Source organism: Zonotrichia leucophrys, chromosome 25, assembly GCF_028769735.1.
Source record: "Zonotrichia leucophrys gambelii isolate GWCS_2022_RI chromosome 25, RI_Zleu_2.0, whole genome shotgun sequence".
NCBI classification, from domain to species: Eukaryota; Metazoa; Chordata; class Aves; order Passeriformes; family Passerellidae; genus Zonotrichia; species Zonotrichia leucophrys.
In genome coordinates, this window is record NC_088194.1 from 389,673 (window position 1) to 411,217 (window position 21,545).

The 21,545-nt window shown below is 36.8% G+C and overlaps 1 protein-coding gene across 1 annotated transcript in view; it reads left to right on the forward strand.

Annotated features, from left to right (window-relative positions):
• LOC135457582 (GON-4-like protein) overlaps positions 1-21,545 on the forward strand; it is a 64,530-nt gene that overhangs the window by 13,198 nt on the left and 29,787 nt on the right. Inside the window, exons 4-12 of the mRNA XM_064732290.1 lie at positions 480-554; positions 1,967-2,017; positions 3,267-3,317; positions 8,036-8,131; positions 10,987-11,085; positions 12,276-12,437; positions 13,785-13,980; positions 17,476-17,577; positions 18,604-18,644. Of these exons, the coding sequence (XP_064588360.1) occupies positions 480-554; positions 1,967-2,017; positions 3,267-3,317; positions 8,036-8,131; positions 10,987-11,085; positions 12,276-12,437; positions 13,785-13,980; positions 17,476-17,577; positions 18,604-18,644 (873 nt within the window). The remainder of the gene's footprint in view (positions 1-479; positions 555-1,966; positions 2,018-3,266; positions 3,318-8,035; positions 8,132-10,986; positions 11,086-12,275; positions 12,438-13,784; positions 13,981-17,475; positions 17,578-18,603; positions 18,645-21,545) is intronic.

Here is a 21,545-nt window from a genome sequence, read left to right on the forward strand (position 1 = left end):
GGATTCATTTAAATTTAAATAAATTCATTTATTTTAAATTAATTCATTTAAATTTTCCTGTCTGATCTCCCACCAATCATTTTTGCTACTGTGTGATTACAAATTGATTTAATTTTTAAAAATTTCAATAAATTCATTTATTTTAAATTGATTCATTTAAATTTAAATAAATCAATTTATCTTAAATGGATTCATTTAAATTTAAATAAATCAATGTATTTTAAATGGATTCATTTAAATTTAAATAAATTAATTGATTTTAAATTGATTCATTTAAATTTAAATAAATTCATTTATTTTAAATTGATTAATTTAAATTTTTTCCTACTGTGTTTTTACAAATTCCACACTGATTATTTCCCCATTGCATTTCCACCCAACTCTTGTTGGATAAACAACTAAAATTTTGTTTTAATTTTAATTTTTAAATTAAAATTTTGTTTTTTTGTGATAAAAATCCTGATTTTTGGTGTTTTTAGGAGGTGATCACCAACGAGCACGTGGTGGCCATGGTGAAAGCAGCCATCAGTGAGACCGAGGATCTTCCTTTGTTTGTGAGTAAAAATTTCTAAATTTATTTTATTTTTGTTCCAAATTTCCCAAAACCTTGCTGGGGTTTAATGGGGTGTGGGGAGAAGAGGTGGAAGCAAAAAAAAATTAATTTAGCTGTTGTAATAATTGTGTTAATTGGGTTTAATTAGCAGAGTTACCAGCTGGATGGGGTGAGGAATGGCTGAGGGTAAATTAGAAAACAGAAATAGGAGGAGTTGGTTTGGAGTTGTTTTTGAGTTATTTTTGAGTTAATTTTGAGTTAATTTTGAGTTATTGGTGAGTTATTTTTGAGGTTATTTTTGAGTTATTTTTGAGTGAATGTTGAGGTTATTTTTGAGGTTTTTTGATTTTTTGAGGGGTTTTTTTTAGGTTTTTTTTAGGTTTTTTAGTTATTTTTGAGGGTTTTTTGAGGTTTTTTTTTGAGGTTGTTTTGAGTTATTTTTGAGGTTATTTTTGAGGTATTGGTGATGTCTGAAAGGTGATTAATCAGGTCATGAATTGAAAAAAAGAGAAAAGCTCCATTGCAAGGTGTGCTTTACTCACAGTAACTTCACTCTGAGTAACTTCACTCACAGTAACTTTACTCAGAGTAACTTCACTCCCAGTAACTTTACTCACAGTAACTTTACTCACAATAACTTTGCTCCCAGTAACTTTAACTTTACTCAGAGTAACTTTACTCTCAGAGTAACTTTACTCCCAGTAACTTTACTCTCAGAGTAACTTTACTCACAATAACTTTACTCCCAGTAACTTTACTCAGAGTAACTTTACTCACAGTAACTTTACTCACAATAACTTTACTCCCAGTAACTTTACTCCCAGTAACTTCACTCCCAGTAACTTTACTCAGAGTAACTTTACTCAGAGTAACTTTACTCACTACAACTTTACTCACAATAACTTTACTCACAGTAACTTTACTCCCAGTAACTTCACTCAGAGTAACTTTACTCACAATAACTTTACTCCCAGTAACTTTACTCAGAGTAACTTCACTCAGAGTAACTTTACTCACAGTAACTTCACTCACAATAACTTTACTCAGAGTAACTTTAACTTTACTCAGAGTAACTTTACTCAGAGTAACTTTACTCCCAGTAACTTTACTCAGAGTAACTTTACTCCCAGTAACTTCACTCACAGTAACTTTACTCACAATAACTTTACTCAGAGTAACTTCACTCCCAATAACTTCACTCCCAGTAACTTTACTCAGAGTAACTTCACTCAGAGTAACTTCACTCCCAGTAACTTTACTCACAATAACTTCACTCCCAGTAACTTTACTCACAGTAACTTTACTCACAATAACTTTACTCACAGTAACTTCACTCCCAGCCCAGCTTTGCTGAGTAAACCCCGTCCCTGAGGGAAGGATTAAATTTGTCCCCGTTGTGTTTTCACCTTTTAGGAGCCCAAAATGACTCGGTCCAAGCTGAAGGAGGTGGTGGAGAAAGGAGGGGTGAGTAAGAAAGGAGGGGTGAGTAAGAAAGGAGGGGTGAGTAAGGAAGGAGGGGTGAGTAAATCCCTACTCTGTGTAGAGTAAATCCCTGCTCTGTGTAGAGTAAATCCCTACTCTGAGTACCAGGAACGCCTGGAGCTGAGTCAGGCAGCAGCAGATCCTCCCAAAATCCCCAGAAAATTTGGATTTTTGGGGTGTCTGTGCATGGATTGATGATTCCCATCCCTTCCAGCTCTGTGATTGTAGAAGAGGAGCCTGAATGGGCTTGGAGTGAAAAGAATCAATTAAAACAATTAAATGATCAATTAAATCAATTCAATGATTAATTAGGGCTGGGCAGTGAATTCCCAGTGCCCACCCTGAATTCATTCCTGGAGATCACAAGGGGGATTTGAAGGATTTGTTGGAGCTCAGCTCGGGGGCAGTGCCCTGAAAAGAATCAATTAATACAATTAAATAATCAATTAAATCAATTAAATGATTAATTAAATGACTAATTAGGGCTGGGCAGTGAATTCCCAGTGCCCACCCTGAATTCATTCCTGCAGATCCAAAGGGGGATTTGAAGGATTTGTTGTTGTCAGCAGCTCCTCAGCTCGGGGGCAGTGCCCTGAAAAGAATCAATTAAAACAATTAAATGATCAATTAAATCAATTCAATGATTAATTAGGGCTGAGCAGGGCCAGGGCAGTGAATTCCCAGTGCCCACCCTGAATTCATTCCTGCAGATCCAAAGGGGGATTTGAAGGATTTGTTGGAGCTCAGCTCGGGGGCAGTGCCCTGAAAAGAATCAATTAAAACAATTAAATGATCAATTAAATCAATTAAATGATCAATTAAATCAATTCAATGATTAATTAGGGCTGGGCAGTGAATTCCCAGTGCCCACCCTGAATCCATTCCTGGAGATCCAAAGGGGGATTTGAAGGATTTGTTGGAGCTCAGTGGTGGCAGTGCCCTGAAAAGAATCAATTAAATCAATTAAATGATCAATTAAATCAATTAAATGATTAATTAGGGCTGGGCAGGGCCAGGGCAGTGAATTCCCAGTGCCCACCCTGAATTCATTCCTGGAGATCAGAAGGATTTGAAGGATTTGTTGGAGCTCAGCTCAGGGGCAGTGCCCTGAAAAGAATCAATTAAAACAATTAAATGATCAATTAAAACAATTAAATGATTAATTAAATGATTAATTAGGGCTGGGCAGTGAATCCCCAGTGCCTGTGCCAGCCCAGGTTTCTGTCCCCAGGTCATTCCCACCTGGAACATTTCTCCAATCAAGAAGGCAAACGAGGTGAAGGTGAGTGAGTTTTGGCAGCAATCACAGAAATTCTCAATTATTTCTGCTTTTTCTTGCCATTTCCATCATATAAATTCTCAATTATTTGTGCTTTTTCTTGCCATTTCCATCATATAAATTCTCAATTATTTGTGCTTTTTTTTGCCATTTCCATCATATAAATTCTCAATTATTTGTGCTTTTTCTTGCCATTTCCATCACATAAATTCTCAATTTTCTTGCCATTTCCATCACATAAATTCTAAATTATTTGTGCTTTTTCTTGCCATTTCCATCACATAAATTCTCAATTTTCTTGCCATTTCCATCACATAAATACCAAATTATTTGTGCTTTTTCTTGCCATTTCCATCATATAAATACCAAATTATTTGTGCTTTTTTTTGCCATTTCCATCACATAAATTCTCAATTATTTGTGCTTTTTCTTGCCATTTCCATCACATAAATTCTCAATTATTTGTGCTTGTTCTTGCCATTTCCTTCATATAAATTCTCAATTATTTGTGCTTTTTCTTGCCATTTCCATCATATAAATTCTAAATTTTTTGTGTTTTTTTCTTGCCACTTCCTTCATTTAAATTCTGAATTATTTGTGCTTTTTTTTTGCCATTTCCATCATATAAATTCTAAATTATTTGTGCTTTTTCTTGCCATTTCCATCACATAAATTCTAAATTATTTGTGCTTTTTCTTCCCAATTATTTGTGCTTTTTTTTGCCATTTCCATCACATAAATACTCAATTATTTGTGCTTTTTCTTGCCATTTCCATCATATAAATTCTAAATTATTTGTGGGGTTTTTTTGCCACTTCCATCATTTAAATTCTCAATTATTTGTGCTTTTTCTTGCCATTTCCACCATATAAATTCTGAATTATTTGTGCTTTTTCTTGCCATTTCCATCACATAAATTCTCAATTATTTGTGCTTAATCACATAAATTCTCAATTATTTCTGCTTTTTCTTCCCATTTCCATCACATAAATTCTCAATTTTCTTGCCATTTCCATCACATAAATACCAAATTATTTGTGCTTTTTCTTGCATATAAATTCTCAATTATTTGTGCTTTTTCTTGCCATTTCCATCACATAAATTCTAAATTATTTGTGCTTTTTCCTCCCAATTATTTGTGCTTTTTCTTGCCATTTCCATCACATAAATACCAAATTATTTGTGCTTTTTCTTGCATATAAATTCTCAATTATTTGTGCTTTTTCTTGCCATTTCCATCATATAAATACCAAATTATTTCTGCTTTTTCTTGCCATTTCCATCACGTAAATTCTCAATTATTTGTGCTTTTTCTTCCCAATTATTTGTGCTTTTTCTTCCCAATTATTTGTGCTTTTTCTTCCCATTTCCATCACATAAATACCAAATTATTTGTGCTTTTTCTTGCATATAAATTCTCAATTATTTGTGCTTTTTCTTGCACCTTGGCTTTCCTTTCCCAATCTTTCATTAATTTATTCCTTTGCTTTCTCCATCATTTCCTTGCTGACCTCCAGTCTATTTCCTCCATTTTTAACATTCCCCATTGATTGAATATTCCCAATTTTTATGAATTTTTCCCGTTGCAGCCGCCTCAGTTCGTGGACATTCCCCTGGAGGAGGACGATTCTTTCATTAATTTATTTCTTTGCTTTCCCCATCATTTCCTTGCTGACCTTCAGGCTGTTTCCTCAATTTTTAACATTCCCCATTTATTGAATATTCCGAATTTTGTGATTCCTCAATTTTAAACATTCCCCATTGATGGAATATTCCCAATTTTTATGGATTTTCCATTGCAGCCCCCTCAGTTCGTGGACATTCCCCTGGAGGAGGACGATTCTTTCATGAATTTATTTCTTTCCTTTCCCCATCATTTCCTTGCTGACCTCCAGGCCGTTTCCTCAATTTTAAACATTCCCCATTTATTAAATATTCAGAATTTTTATGAATTTTTCCCATTGCAGCCGCCTCAGTTCGTGGACATTCCCCTGGAGGAGGACGATTCTTTCATTAATTTATTTCTTTGCTTTCCCCATCATTTCCTTGCTGAGTTTCAGGCTGTTTCCTCCATTTTTAACATTCCCCATTTATTGAATATTCCCAATTTTGTGATTCCTCCATTTTTAACATTCCCCATTTATTGAATATTCAGAATTTTGTGATTCCTCCATTTTTAACATTCCCCATTTATTGAATATTCTGAATTTTGTGATTCCTCAATTTTTAACATTCCCCATTTATTGAATATTCCCAATTTTGTGATTCCTCAATTTTTAACATTCCCCATTTATTGAATATTCTGAATTTTGTGATTCCTCAATTTTAAACATTCCCCATTGATTGAATATTCCCAATTTTGTGATTCCTCAATTTTTAACATTCCCCATTGATTGAATATTCAGAATTTTGTGATTCCTCAATTTTTAACATTCCCCATTGATTGAATATTCCGAATTTTGTGATTCCTCCATTTTTAACATTCCCCATTGATTGAATATTCCGAATTTTGTGATTCCTCAATTTTAAACATTCCCCATTGATTGAATATTCCCAATTTTGTGATTCCTCCATTTTTAACATTCCCCATTTATTGAATATTCAGAATTTTGTGATTCCTCCATTTTTAACATTCCCCATTTATTGAATATTCAGAATTTTGTGATTCCTCCATTTTTAACATTCCCCATTTATTGAATATTCAGAATTTTGTGATTCCTCAATTTGAAACCTTCCCCATTTATTGAATATTCAGAATTTTGTGATTCCTCCATTTTTAACATTCCCCATTGATTGAATATTCAGAATTTTGTGATTCCTCAATTTTTAACATTCCCCATTGATTGAATATTCAGAATTTTGTGATTCCTCCATTTCAAACCTTCCCCATTTATTAAATATTCAGAATTTTGTGATTCCTCAATTTTTAACATTCCCCATTTATTGAATATTCTGAATTTTGTGATTCCTCCATTTTTAACATTCCCCATTTATTGAATATTCAGAATTTTGTGATTCCTCCATTTTTAACATTCCCCATTTATTGAATATTCCCAATTTTGTGATTCCTCAATTTTTAACATTCCCAATTTATTAAATATTCAGAATTTTGTGATTCCTCCATTTCAAACATTCCCCATTTATTGAATATTCAGAATTTTGTGATTCCTCCATTTTTAACATTCCCCATTTATTGAATATTCAGAATTTTGTGATTCCTCCATTTCAAACATTCCCCATTTATTGAATATTCCCAATTTTGTGATTCCTCCATTTTTAACATTCCCCATTGATTGAATATTCCCAATTTTGTGATTCCTCCATTTCAAACATTCCCCATTTATTGAATATTCCCAATTTTGTGATTCCTCAATTTTTAACATTCCCCATTTATTGAATATTCCGAATTTTGTGATTCCTCAATTTTTAACATTCCCCATTTATTGAATATTCTGAATTTTGTGATTCCTCAATTTTTAACATTCCCCATTTATTGAATATTCCCAATTTTTATGAATTTTCCATTGCAGCCCCCTCAGTTCGTGGACATTCCCCTGGAGGAGGACGATTCTTTCATGAATTTATTTCTTTGCTTTCCCCATCATTTCCTTGCTGAGTTTCAGGCTGTTTGCTCAATTTTTAACATTCCCCATTTATTGAATATTCCCAATTTTGTGATTCCTCCATTTTTAACATTCCCCATTTATTGAATATTCAGAATTTTGTGATTCCTCCATTTTTAACATTCCCCATTTATTGAATATTCCGAATTTTGTGATTCCTCCATTTTTAACATTCCCCATTGATTGAATATTCAGAATTTTGTGATTCCTCAATTTCAAACATTCCCCATTTATTGAATATTCCCAATTTTGTGATTCCTCAATTTTTAACATTCCCCATTTATTGAATATTCAGAATTTTGTGATTCCTCCATTTCAAACATTCCCCATTTATTGAATATTCCCAATTTTGTGATTCCTCCATTTTTAACATTCCCCATTGATTGAATATTCCGAATTTTGTGATTCCTCCATTTTAAACATTCCCCATTTATTGAATATTCAGAATTTTGTGATTCCTCAATTTGAAACATTCCCCATTTATTGAATATTCAGAATTTTGTGATTCCTCCATTTTTAACATTCCCCATTTATTGAATATTCAGAATTTTGTGATTCCTCCATTTTTAACATTCCCCATTTATTGAATATTCAGAATTTTGTGATTCCTCAATTTTAAACATTCCCCCTTTATTGAATATTCAGAATTTTGTGATTCCTCAATTTTTAACATTCCCCATTTATTGAATATTCAGAATTTTGTGATTCCTCAATTTTTAACATTCCCCATTTATTGAATATTCCCAATTTTTATGAATTTTTCCCGTTGCAGCCCCCTCAGTTCGTGGACATTCCCCTGGAGGAGGACGATTCTTTCATTAATTTATTTATTTCCTTTCTCCATCATTTCCTTGCTGAGTTTCAGGCTGTTTCCTCAATTTTAAACATTCCCAATTTATTAAATATTCCCAATTTTTATGGATTTTCCATTGCAGCCGCCTCAGTTTGTGGACATTCCCCTGGAGGAGGACGATTCTTTCATGAATTTATTTCTTTGCTTTCTCCATCATTTCCTTGCTGAGTTTCAGGCAGTTTCCTCAATTTTAAACATTCCCAATTTATTAAATATTCAGAATTTTTATGAATTTTCCATTGCAGCCCCCTCAGTTTGTGGACATTCCCCTGGAGGAGGACGATTCCTCGGATGAGGAATATCGGCCCGAGGAGGAGGAGGAGGATGAGACTGCCGAGGAGGTGAGGCCTCAGCACCTTCCAAATGTTTGATTTAATTAAAAATATTCACATTTTTCCCTAATTTCTGAAAATCCAAATTGAATACAAATAGGAAAATTTCATAGAACATCTTCCAGATGTTTAATTTCATTAAAAATAATCAAATATTTCCCTAATTTCTAAAAAAAAATTAAATACAAATAGGAAAATTTCATATAACGTCTTCCAGATGTTTAATTTAATCAAAATATTCAAATATTTCCCTAATTTCTAAAAAAACCAAATTTAATAGAATTAGGAAAATTTCCAAATGTTTGATTTCCTGAAAAATCTTCACATTTTTCCCTAATTTCTGAAAAACCAAATTGAATAGAAATAGGAAAATTTCATAGAATAGCTTCCAAATATTTAATTTCCTGAAAAATCTTCAAATATTTCCCTAATTTCTGATAAAACCAACATGAATAGAAATAGGAAAATTTCATATAACATCTTCCAAATGTTTAATTTAATTAAAATATTCACATTTTTCCCTAATTTCTAAAAAAAAAATTAAATACAAATAGGAAAATTTCATAGAACATCTTCCAAATGTTTAATTTAATTAAAATCTTCAAATATTTCCCTAATTTCTGAAAAACCAAAGTGAATAGAATTAGGAAATAACAGGAAAATTTCATATATTTCTGCTCAAGCAGAAAAAGAAATTCACCCTGTCCTTGGAAATTCCTGTGCTGAATAAAACCTTTAATTAGGAAATAACAGGAAAATTTCATAGAACATCTTCCAAATGTTTAATTTCATTAAAAATCTTCACATTTCTTCCTAATTTCTGAAAAAACCAAAGTGAATACAAATAGGAAAATTTCATAGAACATCTTCCAGATGTTTAATTTAATTAAAATATTCACATTTTTCCCTAATTTCTGAAAAACCAAAGTGAATAGAATCAGGAAATGTAATAGGAAAATTTCATAGAACATCTTCCAGATGTTTAATTTAATTAAAATATTCACATTTTTCCCTAATTTCTGAAAAAACCAAAGTGAATAGAATTAGGAAATAACAGGAAAATTTCATATAACATCTTCCAAATGTTTAATTTCATTAAAATATTCACATTTTTCCCTAATTTCTAAAAAAAAAATTAAATACAAATAGGAAAATTTCATAGAACATCTTCCAAATGTTTAATTTAATTAAAATATTCACATTTTTCCCTAATTTCTGAAAAAACCAAAGTGAATACAAATAGGAAAATTTCCAAATGTTTGATTTCCTGAAAAATCTTCATATTTCTTCTTAATTTCTGAAAAACCAAATTGAATACAAATAGGAAAATTTCATATAACATCTTCCAAAATGTTTAATTTCATTAAAAATATTCACATTTCTTCCTAATTTCTGAAAAAAATCAAAATGAATACAATTAGGAAAATTTCCAAATGTTTAATTTCCTGAAAAATCTTCATATTTTTCCCTAATTTCTGAAAAACCAAAGTGAATTCAAATAGGAAAATTTCACAGAAAAATTTCATATAACATGTTCCAAATGTTTAATTTCATTAAAATATTCACATTTTTCCCTAATTTCTGATAAAACCAAATTGAATACAAATAGGAAAATTTCATAGAACATCTTCCAAATGTTTAATTTAATTAAAAATATTCAAATATTTCCCTAATTTCTGAAAAACCAAAGTGAATAGAATTAGGAAAATTTCATAGAACATCTTCCAGATGTTTAATTTAATTAAAAATATTCACATTTCTTCCTAATTTCTGAAAAACCAAAGTGAATACAAATAGGAAATAACAGGAAAATTTGGGATGTTTTTTTGAGGTTTTTGGGAGGTTTTTTTGGGGTTTTTGGGCTGTTTTTTTGAGGTTTTTGGGATGTTTTTTTGAGGTTTTTGGGAGGTTTTTTTGGGTTTTTTGGGGTGTTTTTTTGAGGATTTTTGGGAGGTTTTTTTGGGGTTTTTGGGATTTTTTTTGAGGTTTTTGGGGGGTTTTTTTGGGGTTTTTGGGAGGTTTTTTTGAGGTTTTTTTGAGGTTTTTGGGCTGTTTTTTTGGGGTTTTTGGGCTGTTTTTTTGAGGATTTTGGGATTTTTTGGGGGTTTTTGGGCTGTTTTTTTGAGGTTTTTGGGATGTTTTTTTGGGGTTTTTGGGCTGGTTTTTTGGGGTTTTTGGGCTGTTTTTTTGGGCTGTTTTTTGGGGTTTTTGGGCTGTTTTTTGGGGTTTTTGGGATGTTTTTTGGGGGTTTTTGGGGTGTTTTTTTGGGATTTTTTTTGGGTTTTTGGGATTTTTTTTGAGGTTTTTGGGATGTTTTTTTGAGGTTTTTGGGCTGTTTTTTTGGGCTGTTTTTTTGAGGTTTTTGGGCTGTTTTTTGGGGCTGTTTTTTTGAGGTTTTTGGGATGTTTTTTTGAGGTTTTTGGGCTGTTTTTTTGGGGTTTTTGGGCTGTTTTTTTGAGGTTTTTGGGATGTTTTTTTGAGGTTTTTGGGATGTTTTTTTGAGGTTTTTGGGCTGTTTTTTTGAGGATGTTTTTTTGAGGTTTTTGGGCTGTTTTTTTGAGGATTTTTGGGATGATTTTTTTGGGATTTTTTTTGAGGTTTTTGGGCTGGTTTTTTTGGGGGTTTTTTGGTGGGTGTTTTTTTTTTGGGATGTTTTTTGGGATTTTTTTGGGTTTTTGGGGTTTTTTGGGATTTTTGTTTGTTTTTTTTGAGGATTTTGGGTGTTTTTTGGGATTTTTTTTGGGTTTTTGGTTTTTTTGAGGTTTTTGGGCTGGATTTTTGGGATTTTTTTGTGTTTTTTTGAGGATTTTGGCTGTTTTTGGGTTTTGTTTGCCGTTTCTGAGGTTTTGGCATTTTTCCCGCAGAGTTTGCTGGAGAGCGACGTGGAGAGCGCGGCGTCGTCGCCCCGCGGGGCCAAGCGGGGCCGGCGCTCGTCCGAGGAGGAGGGGGCGGCCCCGGGCGAGGTAAAACTGCAAATCTGGGCTGGGGAAAAGGTTAATTAATGGGGAATAATGGGGAAAGTTCATGTTTGTGTGAAGCATTTCTGATGAAGCAGAACAAGAAATTCACTCTCAAAATTTCACCGAAAATTCATAAAAAATTTGCCGAAAAATCACCAAATATTCACTGAAAATTAACGAAAAATTCACTGAAAATTCACCGAAAAATCACAAAAAATTTACTGAAAATTCACCAAAAATCGCCGAAAGCTCACCAAAAATCACTGAAAATTCACCAAAAATCGCCGAAAACTCACCAAAAATTACCCAAAATTCACCAAAAAATCACTGAAAAATCACCAAAAATTCACGAAAAAATCACCAAAACCTCACCAAAAATCACTGAAAATTCACCAAAAATTCCCCAAAAATCATCGAAAAATTCACCAGAAATCATCGAAAAAATCACCAAAAAATCACCAAAAATTCACCGAAAACTCACCAAAAATTCACTGTAAAATCATCGAAAACTCACCAAAAATTCACCTAAAATTCACTGAAAATTCACCCAAAATTCACCCAAAAATCACCAAAAATTCACCAAAAATTCACTGAAAATTCACCAAAAATTCACTAAAAATCACCGAAAATTAACGAAAAATTCACTGAAAATTCACTGAAAATTCGCCGAAAAATCACCAATAGCTCACAAAAAATTTACTGAAAATTCACCAAAAATCACAAAAAAATTCTCAAAAAAATCCTCAAAAAATCACCAAAAATTCACCAAAAATTACTGGAAAATCACCAGAAATTCACAAAAAAATCACCAAAAATTCACTGAAAATTCACCGAAAAATAACCAAAAATTCACCGAAAAATCACCAAAAATTCACTGAAAAATCACCAAAAATCACAGAAAAATCACAAGAAATTCACCAAAAATTCACCAAAAAATCACTGAAAATTAACCAAAAAATCACCAAAAAATCACCAAAAACTCACCAAAAATCACTGAAAATTCACCAAAAAATTCACCGAAAACTCACCAAAAATTCACCAAAAAATCTCTAAAAATTCACCGAAAATTCACTGAGAAATCACCAAAAATTCACCAAAAATTCACCAAAAATTCACCAAAAATCCCCAAAACTTCACAAAAACTCACCCAAACTCCCCTCTTGTCCCACCCACCCCCTCTCCCCCGTCCCCAGCCCGCGCCCCCCGCCCCCCCCAGACACGTCCGTGCCGAGGTTGTGCCCATGGGGCCGCCGCCGCCCCCCCAGGCCCGGCCCAGCCGCGACTGCGCCTTCATGGAGAAGCTGCACGCGGTGGACGAGGAGCTGGCGCGGAGCCCCTGCATGGACGCCTTCCAGGTACCCTGCCCGCGGTGGGCAGCATTTGATGGAGAGGAGAGAATTGCTGGGCTTTTTCCCCTTTTTTCTGCTTTTTTTCCCCCTTTTTTCCCTTTTTTTTCCCCTTTTTTTCCCCTTTTCCCCCCTTTTTTCCCCCCTTTTTTTCTCTTTGTTTTTCCCTTTTTCCCCCTTTTTTCTCCACTTTTTCCCCCCTCTTTTTTCCCTCTTTTTTTCCTCCCTCTTTTTTTCCCTGCTTTTTTTTCCCCTGCTTTTTTTCCCCACCTTTTTCCCCCATTTTCCCCTTTTTTTTCCCCTTTTTTCCCCCGCTTTTTTTTCCCCCCTTATTTTCCCCCCTTTTTTTTTATTCCCCCTTTATTTACTTTCCCCCTTATTTATTTTTCTCCCCCGTATTTTTTCCCCCCTTTTTTCCCCCTTTTTTCCCCTCCTTTTCCCCCCCCCCTTTTTTTTTTTTTTCCTTTTTTTTTTTTTTCTGGGCTCTTTTCTGGGCTTATTTTAATTTTTTTTTCTGGGTTTTTTTCTGGGATGTTCTGGGGTTTATTTCCTGGGGCAATGTGGGTTTCTTTCCTGGGATGTTCTGGTGGGACTTTGTGGGCTTTTTCCTGGGCTTTTTCCTGGGAATTTGGGGGTTTTTTTGGGACATTCTGGGAGGAGTTTGTGTATTTTTTCTGGAATGTTCTGAGCTTTCTCTGGGACATTCTGGAGGGACTCTGTGGGCTTTTTCCTGGGCTTTTTCCTGGGCTTTTTCTTGGGAATTTGGGGTTTTTCCTGGGACATTCTGGGTTTTTTCCTGGGACGTTCCGTTTTTTTTTTTTCTGGGATTTTCTGGTGGGACTTTGTGGTTTTTTTGGGACATTCTGGGGGGAGTTTATGTGATTTTTTCTGGGACATTCTGGAGCGACTTTGTGGGCTTTTTCCTGGGAATTTGGGGTTTTTTTGGGACATTCTGGAGGGACTTTGTGGGCTTTTTCCTGGGATGTCCTGGGCTTTTCCTGGGACGTTCTGGGTTTTTTTTTAAGGAAGTTCTGGGGGGACTTTGTGGGCTTTTTCCTGGGCTTTTTCCTGGGATGTCCTGGGCTTTTTCTGGGACGTTCTGGGTTTTTTTTCTGGGACATTTTGGGGGGACTTTGTGGGCTTTTTCCTGGGCTTTTTCCTGGGCTTTTTCCTGGGACTTTGGGGTTTTTTTGGGACATTCTGGGGGGACTTTGTGGGCTTTTTCCTGGGCTTTTCCTGGTGTGCCCTGTGCTTTCCCTGGCACGTTCTTCAGGACCATTCTGCCTTTCCCGGCCCTTTCTCCCTTTCCCCTCTCCCTGTGCCATCCCCTTGCTGACGGGTGCCGGTGTCCCGCAGCCGCTGGAGGAGCACGGCCTGATCGCCCTGCGCACGCGCTCCAAGCGGCCGCTCAAGGACGTGCCCCTGGGGCAGCTGGAGGCCGAGCTGCGCGCGCCCGACATCACCCCCGACATGTACGAGCCCAGCACGGGCGACGACGAGGAGTGGGAGCGCTGGCTGAGGGGGCTCATGGACGACGACGTGGGGAACGAAGGTGCCTGGCGGGGTCACTGGGGTGACAAACAGCAGGGATTTGTGTTAAAATTGCCATATCCTGGTTTATTTAAAGACATTCTGAGGTGGTGGCTCCACCTCCCTGGGCAGAACTTGGTGAGAACTTACTTAGTGAGAACTTACTTGGTCGGAACTTGGTCAGAACTTGAGCAGAGCATGAGCAGAACTTGGGCAGAACTTGCTCATGAATGATGACGTGGAGAATGAAGGTACCTGATAGAGCTGGAGGGGTCACTGATGTGTAAAATACCGTGAATTTGTGTTAAAATTGCCACATCCAGGCTTAAATACATTCAGGGCTGGTGGCTCCACCACCTCCGTGGGCAGGCCATGGCAGAACTTGGTGAGGACTTGATGGGAACTTGGTTGGAACTTGGTCGGAACTTGAGCAGAGCATGAGCAGAACTTGGGCAGGACTTGGTGAGAACATGGTGAGAACGTGGTGAGAACTTACTTGGTCAGAACTTGGGCAGAACTTGGTCAGAACTTGGTTGGAACTTGGGCAGAACTTGGGCAGAACTTGGTCAGAACTTGGGCAGAACTTGGGCAGAACTTGAGCAGAATTTGGTCGGAACTTGGTTGGAACTTGGGCAGAACTTGAGCAGAGCATGAGCAGAACTTGGTTGGAACTTGGGCAGAACTTGGTGAGAACTTGGTCAGAACTTGGGCAGAACTTGGGCAGAACTTGGGCAGAACTTGAGCAGAGCATGAGCAGAATTTGGTCGGAACTTGGTTGGAACTTGGGCAGAACTTGGGCAGAACTTGAGCAGAACATGAGCAGAACTTGGTGAGGACTTGGGCAGGACTTGGTGAGAACTTGGTGAGAACTTACTTGGGCAGAACTTGAGCAGAACTTGGTGAGAACTTGGGCAGGACTTGGTGAGAACTTGGTGAGAACGTGGTGAGAACTTACTTGGGCAGAACTTGAGCAGAACTTGGTGAGAACTTGAGCAGAACAAGAGCAGAACTTGGGCAGAACTTGAGCAGAGCATGAGCAGAATTTGGTCGGAACTTGGGCAGAACTTGGTCGGAACTTGGTTGGAACTTGGTCAGAACTTGAGCAGAGCATGAGCAGAACTTGGGCAGAACTTGAGCAGAACATGAGCAGAACTTGGGCAGAACTTGCTCATGAATGATGACGTGGAGAACGAAGGTACCTGGTGGGGTCACTGGTGTGACAAACAGCAGGGATTTGTGTTAAAATTGCCATATCCTGGCTTAAATACATTCGGGCGGGCCATTGCAGAACTTGGAACTTGGTAGGAACTTGGTTGGAACTTGGTTGGAACTTGAGCAGAACATGAGCAGAACTTGGTGAGGACTTGGGCAGGACTTGGTGAGAACTTGGTGAGAACTTACTTGGTGAGGACTTGGTGAGAACTTGGTGGGAACATGGTGAGTACTTACTTGGGCAGAACTTGGTCAGAACTTGGTCAGAACTTGAGCAGAATTTGGTCAGAACTTGGGCAGAACTCGCTCATGAATGATGACGTGGAGAACGAAGGTACCTGGGAGGGATGGAGGGGTCACTGGTGTGACAAACAGCAGGGATTTGTGTTAAAGTTGCTGCATCCAGGCTTAAACACATTCAGGGATGGTGATGCCACCACCTCCCTGGGCAGGCCATGGCAGAACTTGGTGAGAACTTGGTGGGAACTTGGTTGGAACTTGAGCAGAGCATGAGCAGAACTTGGTGAGAACTTGGGCAGAACTTGGTGAGAACTTGGTGTGAACTTACTTGGTGAGGACTTGGTGAGAACTTGGTGAGAACTTACTTGGGCAGAACTTGAGCAGAACTTGAGCAGAACTTGGTCAGAACTTGGGCAGAACTTGAGCAGAACTTGGTCAGAACTTGGTCAGAACTTGAGCAGAACCTGGATGGAACTTGGTGAGAGCTTGGTTGGAACTTGGGCAGAACTTGCTGATGAATGATGACGTGGAAAACAAAGGTACCTGGGAGAGCTTGGGAGGGTCACTGGTGTGTAAAACAGCATGGATTTGTGTTAAAATTGCCATATCCTGGCTTAAATACATTCGGGCGGGCCATTGCAGAACTTGGAACTTGGTTGGAACTTGAGCAGAGCTTGAGCAGAACTTGGTGAGAACTTGGTCAGAGCATGAGCAGAGCTCAGTTTGAGCTGTCAGGTTTGTTCTTGTTTCCATAAATCCAAAATTCCTCTTTGTGACAGTGAATAAATAAAACTGGCTTGGTGCTGGGGCAGGATGGTGACAAAACTTGATTAAAACCTGTTCAAAACCTGATTAAAACCTGCTCAAAACCTGTTCAAAAACTGATTAAAACCTGTTCAAAACCTGATTAAAACCTGATTAAAACCTGCTCAAAACCTGTTCAAAACCTGATTAAACCTGATTAAAACCTGTTCAAAACCTGATTAAAACCTGATTAAAACCTGTTCAAAACCTGATTAAATCTCTTCCAAACCGGATTAAAACCTGATTAAAACCTGTTCAAATCCTGATTAAAACCTGATTAAGACCTGTTCAAAACCTGATAAAAACCTGATCAAATCCTGATTAAAACCTGATTAAAACCTGCTCAAAACACTTTTCAAAACCTGTTCAAAACCTGCTCAAAAACCTGTTGAAAACCTGATTAAAAACCTGTTGAAAACCTGATTAAAACCTGTTCAAAACCTGATTAAAACCTGTTCAAAACCTGATTAAAACCTCATTAAAACCTGTTCAAAACCTCATTAAAACCTGCTTAAAACCTGCTTAAAACCTGCTCAAAACCCTTTTCAAAACCTGTTCAAAACCTGATTAAAACCTGATTAAATCTGTTCAAAACCTGATTAAAACCTGATCAAATCCTGATTAAAACCTGTTGAAAACCTCATTAAAACCTGCTCAAAACCCTTTTCAAAACCTGCTCAAAACCTGTTCAAAATCTTTTTAAAATCTGATTAAATTTCTTCCAAACTTGCTCAAAACCTGATTAAAACCTGTTCAAAACCTGATTAAAACCTGTTCAAAACCTGATTAAAACCTGTTCAAAACCTGATTAAATCTCTTCCAAACCGGATTAAAACCTGATGAAAACCTGTTCAAAACCTGATGAAAACCTGCTCAAAACCCTTTTCAAAACCCTTTTCAAAACCTGTTCAAAACGTGATTAAAACCTGATTAAAACCTGCTCAAAACCTGCTCAAAACCTGATTAAATCTCTTCCAAACCTGCTCAAAACCTGATTAAAACCTGTTCAAAACCTGATTAAAACCTGCTCAAAACCTGTTCAAAACCTGCTCAAAACCTGATTAAAACCTGTTCAAAACCTGATTAAAACCTGATTAAAACCTGTTCAAAACCTGATTAAAACCTGATTAAAACCTAATCAAAACCTGGTCAAAACCTGATTAAAACCTGCTTAAAACCTGCTCAAAACCTGATTAAAACCTGCTCAAAACCTGATTAAATCTCTTCCAAACCTGATTCCAACCCGATTCCTTTTCCGCAGACGAAGCCGACGACGACGATGACCCCGAGTACAATTTCCTGGAGGATCTGGACGAGCCGGACACGGAGGATTTCCGGAATGACCGCGCTGTCAGGATCACCAGTGAGTTCCCCTGCACTTCCCCCTCCTTGGGAATCGTTCTGTGGCCAGGATTTGTTTTGTTTTGCAGGATATGAAATTAAGATTTATTTCATTCAAGAGCTTTTGGCTCTCTGGGAGTGCATGGGAGGGTCTGGGCTGAGCTGCTGTGCTCTGAAAAACAAAATTTAGGTGCCAATAAAACCTGAAATTAGGTGATAATACATTCTGAAAGCTTCAGGCAGTTCAGATTTGAATGTTTGAATTTAATTAGATTTTTAGTTTTATAAACATATCATTTTCTGGCTTTGCAAAAAGCCACTCTTGCTTTAGGTCTTACTGCAGATTTGCATAACTTGAAATTTAGTCGTGAGTTATAAATATGCAATTGTATAAATATAAAATATATTTAGATGAGATAAAATGTATAATATATAAAAATATATAAAATATATGAAATATATAAAATATATTAAAATATATGAAAATAGATAAAAATATATAATATCTAATATATATAATATGTAATATATGTAATGCATTATATATAATATATAATATATTATACATTATGCATTGTATATTATGCAGTATATATTATATATTGTATATTATATATTATATATTGTATATTATGCATTATTTATTCTATATTATGCATTATATATTATATATTATATATCATATATTATGCATTATATATAGTATATTATATATTATACATTATATATTATATATTATATATTATATATTATATATTATATATTATATATTATATATTATATATTATATATATAAAATATTATTAATATAAAAATGAGTTTTTATGTGATATTTTAGAATCCAGACAATCTCAGCTCAAGATTTTATTTTGGGCCCAGCATTAAAAAAGGAATTATCAGGGGCCTTTCTTTTTTTGGTCCTCTGTTTGCAGGAAGAGGATTTCCCTTTGAGAGAGCAATTCCTTCCATTGAGCTGATATTATGCCAGGATTTATTGAGTGTTCCTTGGAAAAGACATTTTGATAATCCCCTTTAATTTTCCTTGCAGAAAAGGAGGTGAACGAGCTGATGGAGGAGCTGTTTGAGACAGTAAGTGACAATAAAGCGGCACAAGGGAAGGTTTGCCAGGATTTCCTGGGTTGGGGGTCTGTGAAGTGAAAATTTGTAGGGATTTCCTGAAATGAAGATCTGTAGGGATTTCCTAAATTGAAGATTTGCAGGGATTTCCTAAATTGAAGATTTGCAGGGATTTCCTAATTTGAAGATTTGCAGGGATTTCCTGAAGTGAAGTCCATAGGGATTTCCTAAAGATTTGTAGGGATTTTCTGAAATGAAGATTTGTTGGGATTTCCTAAAGGGAAGTTCTGCAGGGATTTCCTGAAGTGAAGGCCTGTAGGGATTTCCTGAAGTGAAGCTCTGTGAAATGAAAATCTGCAGGGATTTCCTAAAGGGAAGATCTCTAGGGATTTCCTGAGGGTCTTTAGGGATTTCCTAAAGTGAGGATTTGCAGGGATTTCCTGAAGATCTGCAGGGATTTCCTAAATTGAAAATCTGCAGGGATTTCCTGAAGTGAAAGTCTGTGAAATGAAAATCTGTAGGGATTTCCTGAAGGGAAGATTTGCCAGGATTTCCTGGATTGAGGGTCTGTGAAGTGAAGATTTGTAGGGATTTCCTGAAGGGAGGGTCTGCAGGGGTTTCCTAAATTGAAGATTTGCAGGGATTTCCTAAATTGAAGATTTGCAGGGATTTCCTAAATTGAAGATTTGTAGGGATTTCCTAAATTGAAGATTTGCAGGGATTTCCTGGATTGAGGGTCTGTGAAGTGAAGATTTGTAGGGATTTCCTGAAGTGAAAGTCTGTGAAATTAAGATCTGGAGGGATTTCCTGAGGGTCTTTAGGGATTTCCTGAAGGGGAGCTCTGTAAAATGAAGGTCTATAGGGATTTCCTGAAGGGAAGATTTGCCAGGATTTCCTGGATTGAGGGTCTGTGAAGTGAAGATTTGCAGGGATTTCCTGAAGGGAAGATTTGTAGGGATTTCCTGAGGGTCTGCAGGGATTTCCTGAAGTGAAGATTTACAGGGATTTCCTGAAGATCTGCAGGGATTTCCTAAATTGAAGATTTGCAGGGATTTCCTGAAGTGAAGCTCTGTGAAATGAAAATCTGCAGGGATTTCCTGAAGGGAAGATTTGCCAGGATTTCCTGGATTGAAGGTCTGTGAAGTGAAAATCTGCAGGGATTTCCTAAATTGAAGATTTGCAGGGATTTCCTAAAGGGAAGGTCTGCAGGGATTTCCTAAAATGAAGATTTGTAGGGATTTCCTAATTTGAAGATTTGCAGGGATTTCCTGAAGGGAAGATTTGCAGGGATTTCCTGAAGGGAAGATTTGCCAGGATTTCCTGAAGTGAAGGTCTGTGAAATTAAGATCTGGAGGGATTTCCTGAGGGTCTTTAGGGATTTCCTGAAGGGGAGCTCTGTAAAATGAAGGTCTATAGGGATTTCCTAAAGGGAAGATTTGCCAGGATTTCCTGGATTGAGGGTCTGTGAAGTGAAGATCTACAGGTATTTCCTAAAGGGAAGATTTGTAGGTATTTCCTAAAGTGAAGGTCTGCAGGGTTTTCCTAAATTGAAGATTTGCAGGGATTTCCTGAAGATTTGCAGGGATTTCCTGAAGGAAATGCAGGGATTTCCTGCATTGAAAGTCTGTGAAATGAAAATCTGCAGGGATTTCCTGAAGGGAAGATTTGCCAGGATTTCCTGGATTGAAGGTCTGTGAAGTGAAAATCTGCAGGGATTTCCTGAAATGAAGATCTGTAGGGATTTCCTAAAGGGAAGGTCTGCAGGGATTTCCTAAATTGAAGATTTGCAGGGATTTCCTGAAGATCTGCAGGGGTTTCCTGAAGTGAAAGTCTGTGAAATGAAAATCTGTAGGGATTTCCTGAAGGGAAGATTTGCCAGGATTTGGTGGATTGAAGGTCTGTGAAGTGAAGATTTGTAGGGATTTCCTGAAGGGAGGGTCTGCAGGGATTTCCTAAATTGAAGATTTGCAGGGATTTCCTGGATTGAAGGTCTGTGAAGTGAAAATCTGCAGGGATTTTCTGAAATGAAGATTTGCAGGGATTTCCTAAATTGAAGATTTGCAGGGATTTCCTGGATTGAGGGTCTGTGAAATGAAGATTTGTAGGGATTTCCTGTAGTGAAGATTTGTAGGGATTTCCTGAAGGAAAGGTCTGTAGGAAATCCTGCTGGGATTTCCTTAAGATCTGCAGGGATTTCCTGCATTGAAGATCTGTGAAATGAAAATCTGCAGGGATTTCCTGAAGGGAAGATTTGCCAGGATTTCCTGAATTGAGGGTCTGTGAAGTGAAGATTTGCAGGGATTTCCTGAAGATCTGCAGGGATTTCCTAAATTGAAAATCTATAGGGATTTTCTGAAGGGGAAGGTCTGCAGGGATTTCCTGAGGGTCTGCAGGGATTTCCTGAAGGGAAAGTCTGTGAAATTAAGATCTGGAGGGATTTCCTGAAGGGGAGCTCTGTGAAATGAAGATCTACAGGGATTTCCTGGAGTGAGGATTTGTAGGGATTTCCTGAAGGAAAGGTCTGCAGGAATTTCCTGACGATCTGTAGGGATTTCCTGAAGTGAGAGTCTGTGAAGTGAAAATCTGCAGGATTTCCTGAACTGAGGATCTGTAGGGATTTCCTAAAGTGGAGATATCCAGAGATTTCCTAAAGTGGAGATATCCAGAGATTTCCTAAAGTGGAGATATCCAGAGATTTCCTGAAGGGAAGATTTGCAGGGAATTCCTAAATTGAAAATCTATAGGGATTTTCTGAAGGGGAAGGTCTGCAGGGATTTCCTAAATTGAAGATCTGCAGGGATTTCCTGAGGGTCTGTAGGAATTTCCTGAAGGGAAAGTCTGTGAAATTAAGATCTGGAGGGATTTCCTGAAGGGGAGCTCTGTAAAATGAAGGCCTGTAGGGATTTCCTGAGG